The following is a 17,791-nucleotide window of genomic DNA, read 5'->3' on the forward strand; positions in this document are numbered from 1 at the left end:
AAAGAAGACATACAAATGGCCAACAAGTACATGAAAAGATGCTCAATATCATTAATTATCTGGGAAATACAAATCAAACTATGAGATATCACCTCTCATCTGTTAGATAGGCTGTTATCAAAAAGACAAGAAATAACCAATGTTGGTGAGAATGTGGAGAAAAGGGAACTCTTGTGCATTGTTGTTGGAAATGTAAATTGGTGCAGCCACCATGGAAAAAAAGTATGGAGGTTCCTCAAATTTTTAAAAATAGAACTACCATATGATCCAGCAATTCCACTTCTGGGTATTTATTTAAAGGAAATGAAATCATTATCTCAATATTCATTAAGAACTTCCATGTTCATTATAGCATTATGTACAATAGCCAAGATATGGAAACAACCTAAATGTCCATCAATGGATGAATGGGTAAAGAAAATGTGAAATATTATTCATCCATAAAAAGGTAGGAAATTCTGCCATTTGTGATGGCATTATGCCAAGTAAAATAAATCAAACAGAGAAAAACAGATACTATATGCTCTCACTTATACGTGGAATCCAAAAAAAAAAAAAAAAAGTGAACTCATAAATTCAGAAAACAAATTGGTGTTTGCCAGAGGTGGGGGTGTGAGGTTAGGGAAAATGGGTGAAAGTGGTCAAAAGGTACAAACTTCCAGTTGTAAGATAAACATGTCCTCGGGATAGAATGTACAGCACTACGACTATAGTTAATAATACTGTGTTGCATATTTGAAAGTAGTTAACAGAGTAGATCTCTGACACTGGGCAATTTTTCAAACTCAGTCACTTCATCTGTAAAATGGGGATAATAAAGAGACCTGTTAGAGAGCACATAGGTTTGCTGCAAAGATCAAATAATGTTGTAAAAGTCTCTGTAAAATATTTAAAAAGCGTTATTTTATTATTATTTTCTTATAAATAAAGCTGTGGTGATTAACACTGTGCTAAACCCTTTAAAGCACCACAGTGAGAATTTAGTGACTTCCAGGAATCTCTTAACGAGGAAGAGTGCAGTGGTTAAGGACACAGGCTATGGAATTAGATCACCTGGGTTTGTATCCTTGCTTCACTATTACTATCTGTGTGACCTTGGATAAATTATCCCCCAAAGCCTCAACATTATCATTGTGTAAATAAAGGTAACATTAATAATAACAATGTCAAACCTAATAGGGTTACTGTGAGGATGAAGTGAGTTCGTGTACATAAAGTATTTAGAATCATGACTAGGTCATAAAAAGCCCTTAATAATGATTGCTATCATGTATATGCCATGGCTTCATTATGTGGCATCTTGGTGTTGCAGTAAAATGTAACCTTTTATATAACCTAATAATAATCTAGATTTGATGGATTGCTAATCATTTCTCAAGATTCAGTTTGTGTATTAACATTCTGTGGAGATACTTTCTTTAAAGAGTGCAAGACAATTTGACAAATAGCCAAATCAATGAATGGTCAATTCTTCATTTTCAGTAATATATTATTTATTTTTATATACATATATACAGTTCTCACTAATATAGTCTTTCCTGTATTCAATGAATATGTTTTAGTAGTATAGTCTTTATGGACACATTTTTGGAAGTAACCTCTTAAAAATATGTTCACTGATACAGCACATTTATAGATGCTACAAAGCTTTAAAAATAACTAATATGTTTGATATATAATTAAGACGTTTCACATGGCTTTGATACAGTGTAAAGGCTAATTTGATAAAGGTTAACTAGAGATCAGAGCAAAATGTAAAACCTTAACTAATTATTTGTACAAGTGAGATCCTTAAAGATAGGAATAACAAAGGAGAAAACTGTTTCCTTTACCCAGCACATAAGATGGCACTGATGACATTCACTAAACATTGATGGATGGAAAGGAAGAAGGATGGAAGGAAGGAAGGAAGAAAGGAAGGAAGGAAGGAAGGAAGGAGAGAGGGAGGGAGGGAGGTAGGGAAAGGAAAGAAAAAGACAACACAGGTAGTAACTTAAAAAATACCAGAGCATCTTAGCTGATCAGAAAAACAGTACTCAAAAGACATGGAGTTCTAGCCCAGACTGTATCACTCACTAGTCATTAGTCCTTGAGTAAGGCACTTCACCTTTCTATCTATAAGTTTCCTCACTTCACATGAGGATACCATCTACCCTAGCAGCACAGTCATAAGAATCAAATGAGATAATACTGCGATTCAAAGTGCTCTGTGAATTTTTGAACAATGGGAAGTGTAAGATATTTTCATTTGGGGCAAATTGTTAAAACACATCAACAGTATTCTGTTGCTGCTAAAACGTTATTCAGTTTTAGGCTACAATGAAGAAACTATAATATTTAGATCATAAGATCTATTAGTTTTAAGATTATCTGAGTTGAGCAGAGTGCATCTGGAACATGCTTTTTCAAAGGGACCCTGACAAACTCTATTACATCCAGAATTAAGAAAAGGTAAAAAAAAGTTATAAAAATTATATTATTGTCAAAGAATTAAAAATATTAAGCTTGCTTAGTCTAGAAAAAAGTAAATTAAGGCAAGTTATGACAATAATATTAAAATATTGAACTATGGCTATATAAAAGAAATACATTTGCTGCTGCAGAAGCAGAATGGGAACCAATAAACGGAAAATACACAGAAGCAGATTTCAATCACATAATAACTTTCCAATAATGAAAGTTATCCGCAGCAGGCAGAATAATGGTCCCCAAAGATGTCCATGTTCTAATTCCCAGAACTTGTGACTATGTTACCTTAATAGCAAATGGGACTTTGCAGATACACGCATACCTCGTTTTATTGCACTTCACTTTATTGTGCTTCACAGAGTTGCATATTTTTACAAATTGAAGATTTGTGGCAACCCTGTGTCCAGCAAGTCTATCGGCGCTATTTCTCCTACAGCATTTGCTCACTTCATGTCTTTGTGTCACATTTTGGTAATTCTCACAATACTTTCAAACTTTTTCATTATTATTATATTACAGTGATCTATGATCAAGGATCTTTGATGTTACTATTGCAAGAAGATTATCACTTACTGAAGGCTCAGATAATGGGTAGCATGTTTTATCAATGATGTATTTTTTAATTAATGTATGTATATTGTTTTTTTAGACATAATGCTATTGCACACTTAAGAGATTACAGTGTAGTAAACATAACTTTTGTATGCACTGGGAAACCCAAAAATTCACGTGACTCACACTTTACTGTGATGCTCGCTTTATTATGATGATCTGGAATCAAACCTGCAATATCTCCAAGGTATGTCTATATGATTTAGATTAAAGACCTTGAGATGGGAAGATTATCCTGATGGGTCTAAACTAATTACATGAATCCTTGAAAGCAGAGAACTTCCCCGGATGTGGAGAGGGAGAAGTGAGTAGTAAAAATGGTCAGAGATGCTGGCTTTGCAGATGTTGCTGGCTTTGAAGATGAAGGAAGGCAGCTGTGAGCCAAGGAATGTGGGCAGCCTCTAGAAGCTGGCAAAGGCAAGGAAGCCTTTTCTACCCGGTAGCCTCCAGAAGGGAACATAGCCCTGCAGACATTCTGATCTCAGCTGTGTGAGACCCATGTCGGATATCTAACCTACAGAACTATAGGATAATAAATTTGTATTGTGTAAACCACCAATTATGGCAATTTGTTATAGCAGCCCATACACGGACCAACAAGGAAAGACTGCCTCAAAGATAAGCAATCTGTCTTCAGAGAGAGTCATCAAGAAGCTGTTAGAGATGATACGATAAGCAATTCTATAATGAATGGCTGGGAATCCACAGTGCTAGCACTATGACTCCTTTGAATCTCATGATTCTACAACTGAAGTAAGGGTCATTAAATTGAAGGCAGTGGAATGAAATGGAGTAGAATACTACATTCAAAGAACCTCTGTCTCTCAGATTTCCAAGTCACTTAGTCCTCAGGTGCTTCAATCATTACTTGATCCCAAAGTTCAAGAAGTCATTTCTAGTTGTGGGTTCACCCATTATGAAAAGGATTTATAATTACGTAGGTTACTGCTAGATACTGGTATAGCTTTTATGGTGGTGTTTTCTGGAACATTTTAGGGACAGGTATTCTTAGGGACATTAACCTGAAGTGCACTTCCACCACTATGTCCAAATTCTACTCCCATCCCCAGTAATGGATCCAAATTTAGTGGAAAACTCCACTAAATTTGAAGATGTTCGATTTTAGATGGAGTGAAAACTCTAAAGGAGGTTGGAGAACCAGATTTATAAATGGTTAATAACTGCACAGAAGGAGAAAGCAGGGGAAGGATATATTTACATAGCCTGCTGGTCTCTAATATACACTGTCTATCTGTAAGCTAAGTTATTTTGGCTACATCCTTCTGGAGAAACCAAACTAGAGCAAATTCATAATCAACATAATCATCGAATTTTATTTGCGGATCCATAGGTAGAAGCGAGTTATCCATCCAGGATATATAAATACAAGACAATCATCTATGGAGCTTTTTAAGATACAGATTCTAAACTCTGCCTTTATAGATTATGATTCAGTAGGTCTAGGCTAGTATCAAGATTTCTAAGAAGAATTTCAGGAAGCTTCACAGATAAATCTTATCCACAGCCTGAGTTGCATACTTACCAACCCCTGTGTCCACCAAGAGTATATTTTCCAGCCCCTCCTTTTTTGCCAGCAAATATAAATGAGAAGACCTATGATCCTGTCCAGTTCATCCAGCACCATCCATACTCTTTCATTAATGATCCTCATGATTTAAAAACTCATATAAGTAAACATTTGGGCACCTCAGTCCCTCTGGATCTCCCAGCTCTCATCTTGATGTTGATTTGATTTGTACTCTGAGGATTTGTCTCCCCTTAATTCTCTGTAATTTCACAAGTTAAACCATCTTTCCTTGAGTTACTTGACTTGTCTCTTTAAGGACTCATTTGTCCAGAGGGAAAAATGAAATAGAAAGAAACAAAAAGGCCGTATTCTTACCAAGAAGACAATGTTGGTATTTTGATAGAGAGCTCGGGCCACACAGATTCTTTGCCTCTGACCCCCACTCAAGTTGATGCCCTAGAGAAGAAATATCCATAAACATCCACCTTTTATATTAGTAGATGATCTGATGATAAAAAAATTCCCTTTAAAATACAAACTTCTCTAAAAGAATCTTAAATTAATGGTAATTTATTAATTAAATTGTGATAACATTAGTAAGATAAAATGCAAGTTGTTTAGTGGTCAATACTTGAATTATATTAAGGTAATTTCTGACTGATAACATTAATCCTCTTTTCACTCTGATAGAGAACTCTGCTGTACCAAAGCATTAATAACCATAAACCAAGGTGAGTGCTGAAGATGCAAGTAATCCCCAAATTGTTTCCAGTTTCATGAATTGTGTCTGTAGTATACTGAACACATGCCTCTTAAATTCGATATTACAAGTTTTGTTCAACAGAACTACACAGCAATATGCTTTTATAATCAAGTACTGATTATAAAAATTTGAAAAACTAGTATTTATTGAGCACTTAGTATGCACCAGGCTGGTGTGAATGGCTTTCCATTCCTTATTTCTATTATTCGTCAGAGCAATTTCAACATGTAGGCATTTTTCCCCACGTGGAAATGAAGACTCAGAGAAGTCCAGGTCATGTCTTAAGCACTCTACTAGGTTGCAATAAAGAACAGCCATGAATAACGCAGACTACAGAGTTGGACCAATCCCACCTGCACCAATGACTCTGACTGGGCAAGTTCCTTAACCTTTCTCAGCCTTGGTCTTCTTGGCTGCAATACACTGATAACAAAACACCCATATAACAGCTTTGTTGTAAAAGTAAATAATGCACGTAAAGCCTTTTGCCCAGTACTTGCCACCTATAAGAGTCAAAAATTTCAGCCAATATTGTTATAAATGATTACATACAGGTATAAATATTTTTCAGCTAGTCATAGAACAGTATGATGCCAATGTAAAACCTGTTTACACAAAGAAAAAAGAACCCTTTAACAGGAATAAATGGATGTTGACAAGAGTGGAAGAAGTTGTCGGAAGTAATCTCAGTTTCCAAACCAATTTACAGTAAACTCCAAGTAAGTAAAAATACATTTGATCAAAGTCAGGGACTGCTTCCCTTCCCTTGAGAACTCTCAAGCAGCTAGCGAAATGTGAAGTGCATGCTGGTTACTCAACAAATACTTAAGAGACGTGGCATCAAGAACTCCTGTTTCTAGAACTTGTCACTAGGAAAGCACATAATTCAGAGCTCTCAGATTTTCTTATGCTCCATGAAAGGTTAAAGACAACCAGAAAACTTTTCTAGATTTGTGTTCATTGTTTAATTAAACTACACATAGCTCACCCTCTCTCCAATTTCAGTTTGGTCTCCGAATGGTAGTAAGTCAATATCCGGCTGAAGAGAACAGGCATCTGTGACAGCTTTGTACCTTTGGGAGAAAGTATTTTGAGTTTTTAGATCACTATTAATATACTGCCCATAAACTAAGTCCCAGGTCCAATGTCTTGGAAGCTGAAATAAAACATTTATTGAACTATTTAGTATATACTAGCCTCTACACTAGGCTTGTAGATACAAAGATAAATAGATATTGGTTCCCACTTTTATAAAACTATTAACAAGGATCTACTGTATAGCAGAGGGAACTATATTCAATGTCTTGTAATAACCTATAATGGAAAAGAATCTGAAAAAGAATAGATATAAATAAGTACAACTAAATCACTTTGCTGTACACCTGAAACTAACACAACATTGTAAATTATACTTCAGTGAAAAAAGTGGTTAAAATTTTTTTTAAGAAACTATTAAATGAAGCAGAAGATTGACATAGAAACATATAATAAAAATGTACCTTGTTAGGTACTGAATATTATAGATGGGTAGGTATAAAGTGCTCCTAGAATACACAGGAAGAAATGACCGACTGCTCTGAGAAATTAGTGACGTCTTTGAGAGCGGGCGAGTTGTAAGGTGTATCCAGAAAGATGAGCTGTAATTTGCCAGGAATGAAAATGAGGGAAGGGAGGCTTAAGGAACTGCAGGAAGGTGAACAAGTTCACGGTGCATGTGAGGGATAAGAGGAGGCTCACTGGGGCTAAAGCATGGGTTACAGGTGGGGAATCTGTGTCCACAATCATGATGCTGAAGGGAGGAGAAAACGGAAGACGATGAGGACTGATGTACTCAAGCTGACCTAAGGCTGGATCTGGAAATTGGACAGACTGGAAATACCGGGAAGCACGGGCACTGGGAGTGCTAGGGAAAATATCAATGGTTTCATTTTCTCAATCACCTGGTCTTAAAATATTCAAGTCATTCTTGATTCTTCCCTTTTCTTCCCCCTGCTCTTATTTTGTCCATTCTTATTCTAGAATGCTTTTCTGTCAACCATCTCTTCTTCTTCCATTTCTACAGTCACTGCCAAGTGCAGGCAACAAACACAGCATGCCTGGATCATTATCCCAACAAACTTCTAAATGTCTTTTTGTTCCTAATACAGATTCATCCCACATAAATCTCTTATGACACTGCCAGATCACATTTACTTTGTTAGTCCCCTTTTAACACTTGCTGTGCCTCCCGAGAATGTCAGATTTATATCTGGCTGGCTTTTAAGGCACCTGACTGTCTCATCTCAGCCTTCCTTTACAATCTAGTTTGCTGCCATCAGTACACACAGGTCCCTTTCTGTCTGGTTTGTTCCCAGGCCCCAAACAATCCCACATAATTTGAGTTTTTCCTCCCACACTTTCCTCTCCCTTCCCCCTTCCTCATGCCTCTCCCCAGACCTAATTTTCCTTAACTTTCAGAACCCAGCTCAGAGTCTTAGGACACTCCCTACCCCTCATGCACGTGGCTTAAGGAAAGGGTCTTGCCTTTGTACACTCCAGCGGGTGTTTAAAAGATGATTGAAAGAGGACATATTCTGGCTGCTCCGAGTAACCAGACCCCTCAGATCCCATATTCCTTTTCTTCTGTCCACGGTTAACCCTCTTTCTGCTCCTTACTGGGATTTTTCTTCTGTTTACCAACAACCTCAGCACCATGTCCACCCTCTCCCCACACATACACACACACTTCGGTTACGGCTGTTTATTTTTGGTGTACAAATTCTTCTCAATAGTTGTATAGGATGGGCTGAAACTTCCAACGAGGCTTCTCTTACAAGAGTTGACTTAATAGACCAGGTGATGAGGATGGACGCAGGGCAAACAGAGAAGAAAGGAAGTCCCAATACAAAGACTCCAGAACCAGCGGATAAGGTGGGGGGGGGGGGATAAATTGGGAAACTGGGACTGACATATACACTCTACTATATGTAAAATAGATAACTAATAAGAACTTGCTCTATAGCACAGGGAACTCTACTCAATACTCTGTAATGGCCTATGTGGGAAAAGAATCTAAAAAAGAGTGGATATATGTATATGTATAACTGGTTCACTTTGCTGTACACCTGAAACTAACACAACATTGTAAATCAACTATAATCCAATAAAAATTTAAAACAAAAAGACTCCAGAAACCGTGAACCAAACATAGGGATTAGAAATAGTTGCTCATTTGAGTTCTAAATTTTATACATTCAAAATTACCTCTGTTTGTTGAAAGGACTTCCAAAGGTAATATTTTCTTCCACTGTAGCATTTAATAGCCAAGGCTTTTGAGCTGCGTAAGCCACAGAATACCTGTTCCTACTAGAAAATGGAAAAGAAAAACAAAACACAGCAAGGGTGCTGTGCTGAATCTGTATTTTAGTATAACAAAGAAAAATGAAAGTTGATAAAATATCTCAAAGACAGAAATGGGGAACTTCTAAAAGAGAACATTTTAACAACCATCAACCTTATTAATTAATGGTTAAATATTCCACTAAATTAAAGGGATGAAAACTTAATTAAAACAACACACAAGGTGCAAATTTTATTTTGCTATGCTAAAGAAGTATTTTACGATATGAACTATTAATTAAAATGTTGTTTTTTAAAATGACTATAATTTTAAAAATAATTTGAAGATAAATAGCAATTAACTCTCTAATAGCCACGGATATTTTACTTTATATTAAAAGCATTTTACATAACTCTGAATTTTATATGAATATCTTTAAAAAGATGTGAATTAATACTGTAATTATAGTATGTGTTTGTGGCTTAATTGAATGAACATATTTTAAAGTAATAGATAATATTAATAGATAATATAAATATTTCAAAACAAAGAGTGATCTTGAGGAGTCCATTTCAATAATGAAACTACGCATTTAAAAACCACATATTTCAATACATATTGAAATAGTTTATTTTTAAAAAATGATAGCCTCCTCCCTGTCCCCCATTTTTTTGGCTTGCAAATTCTACCAGATGTCTATACATCAGATTTTAATTTGCAATAATTAGGAAAATGCATGTGAGCTGAAGATACAGAAGATGATGAGATTGGGGTAGGGAAGGGGTCAGCTTAAAATTCACACTTCCACAGTTAGTTTATGGTCTGTAAGTACTAATTAAGGAATTAAGGTTAAAAGAGAATAAAGTTAAGAAAAAAAGTACTTAGAAATGATCAGTGATCATCCTGAAACATTATGTCTTAGGAGTTTAGAAGGCATGATAATATACAGTATGCTAGTAGTCTCTTAGAAAACCATCTGTGTGGTAAAACAGTGGTTCCCAACCTCTGGCATGTCTGTTTCCCTCTCCCCGCCCCAGGTCCTTTAAGGTTTTTTTTTTTGTTTTTTGTTTTTTGTTTTTAATGGATGAAGCACTTGGCTCTCCAGCTCCAGCTTAGAAGCAGATCCCATCACAGTTTAATTCATAAACAATATACATATTAATTCTTATGCAATTTTATTTTATGAAATCCCAAATCCAATTCGCTAAGAACATTTGAGTTTCAGCCAAAGTTGAGACCCATGTGACTCATGGAGAAGATAACAGTTGACACAATGGGCCATTTTGTTTGGCAAATTAATTCTTTTAGCAGCCTCCAAATGTTGGGAACTACTGCTACTGGAAATATTGCTAGCGCATTTTAATAAATGACTTTGTACATTATCAGAATGAATAAAATGACTAGGAGTAAGAGATGGAGTTATCAGGTAAAGTCTGAGGAAGGAAGTTACTCTTATTAAACGCAATTAAAATAGAAATAATACCTTCTGGTTGCTTCAAAAGAAGGTTCAGATTCATTTACACTGCAAGTGTGGCAAACAATGTTCATTAATTATGAAATATAAATATAGAATGAATGAGTGTACATATCAGGTAAAAGATAAACATTGAACATATAAAATAGCTACATTTCCCAAATAGTTTTTGATATTAGTCCCAAAGGCAAACCAGATAAATGACCGTCTTCTTTTACATCTTCATCAGTGAGGAAATAATTACTTAGTAAGCTTCCAAAAGAAGGACAGCACTGTTCTCCTTCATATATAATTTGGGTTCATACAATGGACATGTTCTAGCCCCAACTCTGCTCCAACTACCTGTGTAGATTTAGGTAAACTTTGCAGAACAGTTTCTTAGTTTATACAAGAATTTGATGTTTCCAAGCGCTCCCTACCTTTAATATTTGAATTTAATCTATCTAAATTCCTAATTAGTTACCCTAAGGCATAACAAGAAATACTTTTTGCTCTCTAAACTTGAAGGGTTTAGACACAGCCTGGCCCTTAAGGAACTGGTAAGAAAGACGGACATGCACAATGCATGGTCACACTGCAACATTTGGGTATAATTAATTACTGATTGATATTATTTACGTAAAACAAGGTGTTTGGCTAATTAAATTTAGTTATATCTATTTCATTGGGGAAAAAACACCCGAGGACCTATTTTTTTATTATTCTAAATTTTAATATTTTAGTTGAACTCCATCATTCTGAATTCAAAAACCACACACATAATTAAAGTCTACAAGAACTCCAAGAACAGATCCTATTTCACTTTGGAAAGCATCATATGCTTTTGTGGAGAAAATGTACCTAAGTACAGTACTTGGTGATGTTTGGCTTAGTGTTTCTAATGATAGGATTTTCACAACTGCACATTTCTGATGACATCATGGGGTGGTTAATAGAGGTATGGAAAAACAATCTCAGACTAAACCTCCCCTCTCAATAATGATTATTCTCTGATTTAAGTTGCTCATAAAAATAATGAAATGCACAATTTCCCAAGTGATATTTTCCACACAATATTCTTTAGATGCCAAAAAATTTGGATTTTATTTTATTTTTTTAGTGGTAAAAAAACCAATAAATGAACTCAATGGTTTTATTTAATCTGAGGAAGAGAGAAAACAGATGAGGAAGAGCAGGTGTATGGCAGAAATTAATGAATTAATTTTCCTATTGGCCATCCAGGTGGAAATGCCCATCAGATACTTGAAAATGTCAGCCCGAAATGGAGATATGAATTTGGAAGTCACCAATATTTTTCAATTACTATTGATTAACTCCAACTATATGTATTTAATATCAATTGAAAAATATTTATTGATCACCCCCTAGTGCCAAAATACCAGAGGTACAGTAAACAAAGAAAAGTCATTCCTTCTTTCATGTTGTTTTCTGTTTGGTGGGAATGTGACAAGGGAATAAACACCATGATAGGTGAAGGAAAAGGTGATATTAGAGCACAGATGAAGGACACCCAATCCACCTTTGGCAAACCAGGGTAAATAGAGGAATTGATGCCAGAGGGATAAGAGTGGGTTAGATGGAGAAAAGGTGAAGAATATTTCAGACCAAATAAAATACATATTGGATGACCTTAAAGTATCCTGGTCATACAAGGAGCTGATATAAATTTACCATTTCTAAAAAAAAAAAAAATTTACCATTTCTGAAATGTGGGTGTCAATGGTGAGAGAAGAAAAGTATGAATTTTAAGAACAAGTGGTGAACAGCCATAGTGAAGGAGCTCATAAACCGTTCTACAGAGTTTGAACTTTTCCACAGAGCCACAGAAAACACTAAAAGGATTTAAACAAGAAAGAGATAACAGGTTCAGTTTAGAAATATCACTCTGGTTGCAGAAAGTAACAAATAAATTGGAGGGAGCAAGATGGGAGGTAATACAGAGAGCCTTGAAGGCTGTCAGATACTGGAGATGAGAAGGCAGTGCCCTGACTTTGGGTGATGGTGAATGAATGAAGAGAAGTGGACATGTTCAAAGATACCTAGGATTGTGTGATTGACAAGATGGGAAGGGATGGAAGGGAGGAAGGAGTGACAGACAGGGGACACAGATGAGGAAATGCATATGGTGGGGGAAGATATAAATTCAGAATCAGACACATTCAGTTTGAGATACCTAAGGGATGTCAGAATGACCATGGCCAGAAAGCAGAATTTGAAGCTCAGGAGACAGATCTGGTAAACAAATGAAGCCTTTGGGATGATTTTCCCTCATAATATATGCCTTAGATCCCAAGGACTTTGGATTCCTTCCTTTGCTAGTGAAAAGCCAATAAATGACTTCAACAATGCTAGCTTATCACAACGAAGTGAACAAAGGAGCAGGAGCAGATAGAGGAAACTAAAATCATGGGAAGCTGTGTGATTGCCCAGCAAGTATATATAGAGGCAGAAAAGAAGGGGACAAAGACGGAACCTTGAAAGACATCACTATTTAACAAATGGCCAAGGAAGAGACATCTGCAGAAGGGATTGAGAGGAGCAGGCAAAAGTTCTAAGAGGAAAACTTGACTGTGAGTTTCACTGGAAACTAAGCAAGGAAACCTTTTGAAGAAGAAAGGTATGGGCAACAACGTCAAGTGGGCAGGAGGTCAAAGGGCGAAGGGGAGGGTGGGACGAACTGGGAGATTAGGAATGACATGCATACACTACCGTGCATAAAACAGAGAGCTAGTGGGAAATTGGTGCTCTGTGACGACCTAGATGGGTGGGATGGGGGGCTGGGAGGGAGGTCCAAGAGGGAGGGGATATAGGTGTACATGTAGCTGATTCACTTTGTTGTACAGCAGAAACTAACACAACCTTGTAAAGCAATTATACTCCAATAAAAAAAAATAAATTTTTTAAAAAAGTGCACAGTGAATTTAATAACTAGGATGGCACTGATGGACTGGATAAGAATAGTTTCAGTGGAGTGGCAGAGGTAGACATGAGACTGCAGTAGACTGAGGCGAAAGGAGAATAAAAGGAACTGGAGGGAAAGAGGAAAGACCTTTATTAATTTATTTAAAATATTTACTTATTTTGGCTGCACCAGGTCCTAGTTGGGGCATGCAGATTCTAAGTTGCGGCATGTGTGCGGGATCTAGTTCCCCAACCAGGGATCGAACCCGGGCCCCCTGCATTGGGAGGGCGGAGTCTTATCCACTGGACCAGCAGGGAAGTCCCAGGAAAGCCCTTTTTATCTACAAAAAGAAGGTGAGACAGTGGTAGTTGAAAGGGGCTGTGGGCTGAGATTAGAAAGATAATAGGGATGGAGATGGAAAGAGAGAGAGAGAGAGAGAAAGAGAGAGAGAAAGAGAGAGGGAGAGGAGAGTCCTGTGTGTCTACAAAGAGAAATGGAAAGAGCCCAGGTCTGGGTTAGATGTGAAGTAGATGAAAAGCAAAAAACAACATGCTTGGCTTGAGGGTGTCTCAGTCTAGGAAGGAGACCAGCCCACATTTACTTATTTGAACAAAGTGCAGAGGGACCAGAAGAGAAGGTACATTTCAGTCCACCTGGGAAAATTAGAGATTTTGTCAAAGATACAACATCAGAGTTGACACCAGAAAAAACAGTGAGGCCACCAACCTGGGAGAGGGCATTACAGAGGAGGTATGTGTATTTGAAAACGACCTGCAGCCCAGTGTTACTGGAACACAATGGAAAGGGTGGGTGGAATGACAGGATATGAATTTAAGAAGTTAGATAGGGACCACATCGGGAAAGGCCCTTTTATGCAAAGGTGTCTAGAATATTTCTTCTACATTTTGGCCAGTCAAGAAAAGAATTATAAGCAAGAAGAAAGTAATTAGATTTTCATGTCAAAAGGTAAATCTCACAACAGTGTAAAGAAAGGTGAGGGAGTAAGTAGTTCACAGTGAGTAGTTCACAAATGCGATTAAGTACCTGAACCAGGAAAATTAAAATAGATACAAAAATGGAAGAACAGACATAAGAAAAGTGATTGGTTGGATTTTGCAGGCGATAGAGAAAGAAGAATCTAGGTTGAATCCTTGAGCTCTGACTTGGGCTCCTACCAATTGATTTCAGAGGGTGAGAACACAACCCTTCGAGGATACAGGCAGAGAAGGAGGTTTTGGAAACATGAGCTCAGTTTGGATGTGTTCAATTTGCAGCTTGTATAAGACTTTTTGGAGGAGCTATTAGGTTTTCAGAAGAAGGTTCTTGGCCAGAAATGTACACTGGTGTGTCATTAGTACTTAGAGAGAAAACTGAAGTCAAAGATATAAATAAAGGAAGGGGATCCTACAGTAGACTGTATATTCTTCCACTTGTATTGCAGCTCCTTACTGTTTAACTCATTAATTTTGGCTTATTCTTAAAATGTAAGTTCAAGGATCATTCATGTATGCCTCCCCCCCTAAAAAAACCTTGTTGATCTCACAAACTCAACTCAGGTCACCTATGATTTGTTCTTATAAAACCCTGTACTTTTTCTTCCTGATATTTAAAAAATTTAACCAAATAATTATGAAAATACTTTCTTACTTCCTCGTGGCCTTTCCTGCTGAACACTACGCTTCATGAGAATAGGGGGCTGGTTTCCCTTATTCAGTTATTTACCCCCAACAATGAGTACAATGATATGCATGTTACAGGTGTCCAATACACATTTTAAACAAATGAATAAGTAAAAGTATCATGGAAACCAAGAAAGGAGTTGGTTTCAAGGAGTCATCCGTGGTGAACAGTTTCAAAAGCTATGGAGAAGTTAAGCACGATTGAGAACAAATTATGACAATTGAGCATCTAGGCAGTCATGACGAGAACTCTTCATCCAGACTGCATTGCGCTGAGAGGAAGGAGAACAAGGAGGTTAAGTGTGGGTAGATTCTTCTTTTAAAAGGAGAAATGCTCCCGTTGTTTATGAGATAGGAAAGACCTTTTTTTAAAATGGAGGATCATGGGAATTCCCTGGTGGTCCAGTAGTTAAAACTTCACCTTCCAATGCAGTGGGTGAGGGTTCGATCCCTGGTCGGGGAGCTAAGATCCCACATGCCTTGTGGCCAAAACACCAAAACATAAAACAGAAGCAATACTGTAACAAATTCAATAAAGACTTTAAAAATGGTCCACATCAAAAAAATCTTTAAAAATAAAATAAAATAAAATAGAGGATCATGAAATGAGGAGGGCAAGAAATTAAAGACTTCTATCAGAAAGAAGGGTTCATTCATGTAGTAATGTCATGCAAAAGGCAAAACAGCGTATGGAGGATCTTCACTTCTGAAGTCCTCCCCTTACAGAATTTAGATATATTTTCCTTTAAGAGTGAAAGTTAAATCACATATACTAGTTTCAGAGGAAGAAAGAAAAGGTAGATATAGATCCATTTGTAGGTAGTCATTTCCCATGAACAAATTAAAAAATTATTCTCTTTCATTTTCCATGAGTAATGTAGCCCTTAACTTCTAGAGACCACCTCTCCAAACTTTTCACTTAACAATATGTTTAATCAAATTCAATTGAGGAAGGTTATTTTCTTCTCTTCCTAAATAAATAAATAAATAGAGTTAGCTCCGAATTCCAACATCAGATCTTATCTGATTACATGAAAATCACCAGTTCCATGTCTATAGACTCATCGTCCACTATTCGATGTGGCAGTGAACAGTGATGAAGGCAAGCGAGAAAGTGAGGAGGTCAAATGGAAAATCCCCTTCTGGAAAATGGCATCCAATTTCACTTCCACATGCAGGATTTTGTGTGTATCTTCCTTCAAGAGTAAAAGTTAAACTTGGTATTCTAGCAACTTCCAAGTTCATGGTTGGTACCTTATGGAATGGGAAAGAGTGACTTTTGCAACCTTAAATCAGGAACAATATTTGGAAGAAGGGGAGCTAGATGTGTGCGCAAATATGCTATATCATGTCTGATCCAGGAAAGCTGACTCATGTTATCACCCCTTCATGCCAGGCAACATCACATGAAAAGGAGTAACTCCTCAATTCGCCAGTCCTAGAGTAACTCAGCCACTGTTATAAAGCCAATTAGCAAATTAGCACCAAGACATTAGCAAATAGAACATCATGACAGATGGGGTCTGACAGGATGGCTGATGGCATGGGCAAGGTGGAAGAAAAAGAAAGGGAAACCAAAGATAAATGATGGCTATGTCTCACATGATTACCACAATTATTACACATTCTGGACTCCCTCATTGGAACCGTCCATCAGGTAAAGAGTTTTATTTAGTCTTAGTTCCTAAGATGTCAGTAGGAATTATTATTTATCATGACAACTAGGAAAGGACAACTTCAGTCAGGCAGAACATTTGCTTTTCAACAAATACAGAGCACACCCAGATGCAGGGGCAAGAACCCTGGCATTCTGACAAGTTTGGAGAATTTTTCAGTCCCTCCCTCATCTCTCTCTCCTTTCTCTTCTGGGGCTACTGCATGTCAGACTAGGTCAAAGGTAGCAATTGCCAAGGAGGCATCCTATGTATAAATGTCTTTGTGTACCAAGTTCTACCCATGTAGGTCTATCCTGGATGAGCAACAGTGCCTTCTCTCCCGCCCAAAGTAAATATTTCTTGCTGCAACAGGGCAGAGTACTTTATAGGACTTTGGTCCTGCCATCTATGAGGACACATTTAAAAATAAAATTCACGCAACCAGAGATACGTGCAATGATGAAAGAATGACAGCAAGGCACTTGGTGCTTTACCATAACATTTAGTTTATTGTTTTGCTTTATTTTGTTTTGAGCTTTAAAAATTCGGCAAACAATTCAGTCTGCTGCGGTAAAGTACTTCCCATTTACACACCATCAACCTACCAATATTGATAATTTCTAAATTAGCTTTATTCTAATAACATTTATATGCCTATCCTTATTGGACTAGGCACAAGTTTTTTGTTTTTTGTTTTTTTCCAGGATGAAAAGTCATTGCAAATAATTCTTTTAAAAAGGTCAGTATTCTCTGAACATTCCTGATTTGAAAATACGTTTTATCAGATATTAAGGATACCATGGAAAAAAATTAAGTAGTTCTCATAAATAAAGAAAAATAAAACTTGTGTTAGCTTATCTAATCTCTTAGGGGGTTAGTTTTTAATTTGTGTGTGTGTCAGACAAACCCAAATATTTTTTGAAGAAAATTTCAGTCCTTTCTGCCATGAAGAGATGGGATTATTGTCTATTAAGGCAAGTATTCATAAAGAGATGATTTTTAAATTATAGTGATTCTATAAATACTTAGAATTTTCTTAAATCCTTTCTCACATCTTCATTCTATTGGCTCTGACTTTAAGATATAACCTTTTCTTAGCTTTTTAAAAATTAGGATCCATGGGAGATATTTCTTTCTTATTTCTTTAAAAAAAAACCTTAAACTTTATTAAGTATATGTGTGTTTTTTATCTCTTGTTTCCCTCTTTGACTAGCTTTCATGAAGCTCAGAGTGGAATTTGGGACCCATGCGTTATAAACATGCAAGACTCCAATGCATGCATTTCTACCCTATTAATTGCTCAGATTATTATCTAAACCTTATTTTCCTTCTTGATATCTTTATTTTTCAAGCTTTATTATAGTATGTTATACAAAATAATTCACAACTT

At 36.6% G+C, this 17,791-nt stretch overlaps 1 protein-coding gene and 1 long non-coding RNA gene across 11 annotated transcripts in view; one reads left to right on the plus strand and one right to left on the minus strand.

Annotated features, from left to right (window-relative positions):
• LOC309609923 overlaps window positions 1-17,791 on the plus strand; it is a 477,943-nt gene that overhangs the window by 231,571 nt on the left and 228,581 nt on the right. The window lies entirely within an intron of this gene.
• ABCC9 (ATP binding cassette subfamily C member 9) overlaps window positions 1-17,791 on the minus strand; it is a 151,897-nt gene that overhangs the window by 70,686 nt on the left and 63,420 nt on the right. For 6 of the 10 annotated variants that reach the window (XM_082351869.1, XM_082351874.1, XM_082351865.1 and 3 more), the window contains 4 exons: window positions 10,175-10,213; window positions 8,616-8,717; window positions 6,361-6,445; window positions 4,985-5,065 (listed from right to left, as the gene is read on the minus strand). In XM_082351869.1, coding sequence (XP_082207995.1) covers window positions 4,985-5,065; window positions 6,361-6,445; window positions 8,616-8,717; window positions 10,175-10,213 — 307 coding nt within the window. The remainder of the gene's footprint in view (window positions 1-4,984; window positions 5,066-6,360; window positions 6,446-8,615; window positions 8,718-10,174; window positions 10,214-17,791) is intronic. The other 4 variants (XM_082351872.1, XM_082351866.1, XM_082351871.1 and 1 more) reach the window with 2 other exon arrangements.

Source organism: Balaenoptera borealis, assembly GCF_965194805.1.
Source record: "Balaenoptera borealis genome assembly, chromosome: 13".
NCBI classification, from domain to species: domain Eukaryota; kingdom Metazoa; phylum Chordata; class Mammalia; order Artiodactyla; family Balaenopteridae; genus Balaenoptera; species Balaenoptera borealis.